The 2,175-nt window shown below is 42.2% G+C and overlaps 1 protein-coding gene across 1 annotated transcript; it reads right to left on the minus strand.

The window, feature by feature from the left end:
* Positions 1-201: 201 nt before the first annotated feature.
* SARC_13591 (hypothetical protein) lies at positions 202-2,150 on the minus strand (the record flags this gene model as incomplete). The annotated part of the gene is made up of 2 exons (XM_014292278.1): positions 202-1,923; positions 2,137-2,150. The coding sequence occupies 2 exons, from the start codon at positions 2,148-2,150 to the stop codon at positions 1,539-1,541; spliced, it is 399 nt and encodes a 132-aa protein (XP_014147753.1). The 3' UTR covers positions 202-1,538.
* Between the last annotated feature and the right edge of the window lie 25 nt (positions 2,151-2,175).

The raw sequence follows: 2,175 nt of genomic DNA on the forward strand, positions 1-2,175 counted from the left end.
CCAAAGTTTGGTACAATTCACATGAGACTTGATGATCGTTGCATAGCAAGTTTGCAATGATAGAATAATATATCATTCAAACTATCAGAATTAAGGTTTTATGATTCATCTAGAATTGCCTGATAAGAAATGTAGGTAGATGTTCTACCCATCTAGAATTACCTATCAAGAAAGGTAGGTAGATATTCTACCCATCTAGAATTGTCTATCAAGAAATGTAGGTAGATATTCTACCCATCTAGGATTGCCTATCAAGAAATATAGGTAGATATTCCACCTCTTTTATTGCCGATACATCCAAGTGTACCGAAGGTAGTCTTATAGACTGACCTACACCATGTCGTATGCCAATCATCACAACCCCTTTTGGTCCAACCGAAAGATTCTCCCTCTTGTTATACTTCCCACTGAGGCACTAAATATGTACACATTGTTCCACGGTGTTGTATTCTATTTCATGTCTTACATTCCGGGTCTGGTGTGTATTATCGTGCCGCTGTAGGGTTATCATTGGCTGAAGCTGTCCCCATGTAAGTCGTATTTTCACGTATGTCGTATATTCACGTTCGTCGAATACTTACATATTAAAAAAATGTCGTATACTCTGTATATCGCTGTGAATGTCCTCGTTGGTAGCATATACACCGTGGAGATGCCGTTGTTGTGGGCGTGTCCGCTGGCTAAAGTGGGTCTGGCCTTGAAGGCACATTCTTCACCAATCGGCACGGTTCTATTGGTAGCCGGATTGTCTACTAATAGGCTCATATATGTATATATATATATATATATACATATATATTATAGATATGTGGGCAGTCGCATCTTCAACCGTCGCGGGAGTACAACCCGAATACATCGATCCATCCATATATGGGACTGGCCTTGGAGATACACCCCTCACCAATCGTCACGGTTCTATTTTAGCCGGTGTGTTATTGATAACAAGCCTCATAGCACTTGGAAAGCAAGTGATCGCATGTATGTAAGTGTGCCTCTCGCCTCTTGCACTTCATCTGGATGCAAGTGATGTGTATGTATGTGTGTGTATGTACGTATGCGATACCTCCACCCATTGCACCGTAACTAGATGCAAGTAATGAGCACGTATGCATGTGTGTATGACCCTCATCCCTCGCACTGTGTCTGGATGCAAGTATGGTGTATGTGTAATGTATTGTCTCCTCTTTCTGTATTGTGATAGCCAAACAATTAGAGGGAGAGTGAACCACGGATTTGCCGCAGCACTAAGTCAGGCAAGACTCATCCGAGCCAATACCTTAGTTACAGAATTCAATAGCCATGGGCTGTTCGATACATTAGGGGGGGAGGGGGTCTCGGTAACCGTTCTATTTTGAGCACATCCAATAGAAATCGCCACATGTACCACTAATACTACACAGTACAATTCGAGAGAGGCTTGGTTGATCTGTGGGTGATTCTCCACCCCGCATCGGCGTCCAAGTCCCCGGGCGTGTTCTATTTATAACAATACGGTTCTATTTATAACCGCCAATAGCAATCTCCGCTTTCATCCCCTTCTACTGCAGCGGAACATCCGACATGTCTCGGTTGAACTGTGCATAGCTCATCTCCTCAGAACCATCAGCGTCTGTACCCACTGCACTCATATACCCATCGTCATGAGAATCTTCCACCTCGTTAGCAGTACGGCTTCCACGTACAATCTCCACATAATCTGTGTCAGCTGGCAGTACCCTCGTGAGATTGGTACCGCTTGCCGGTGTCACCAATGCACTATTAGTCCCGGTTTCGCGGTCGGCGGCCCTTTGCTGGTTTCCGTCCGTGTATGTGTAGTATGCGCTATCTTCTGCGCCATTCGCGTTTACACCACTTTGTGCGGAACAAGGTTGTGACTGGATGCTGTTTGAATTCTTCACATCTATGGCCTGTGCTATATTGACACTGTCGGAGATCACGAGTAGAATCAATTAATATTTTATCTACAAGTTAAGAAACGTGTGGGATACACAAAGTCTAGCTATTTCTGAGCGACGGTATGAGATAAACGTACATAGGTATAACTGGAACAAAGAAGTATGTGTAATATATATATATATACATATATATATTTATTTATTTCTATATATCTACATATGTATACATATATATACATACATACATACATACATATATAAATATATATATGTATATGTA

This window comes from Sphaeroforma arctica (genome assembly GCF_001186125.1).
Source record: "Sphaeroforma arctica JP610 unplaced genomic scaffold supercont1.3478, whole genome shotgun sequence".
NCBI classification, from domain to species: Eukaryota; class Ichthyosporea; order Ichthyophonida; genus Sphaeroforma; species Sphaeroforma arctica.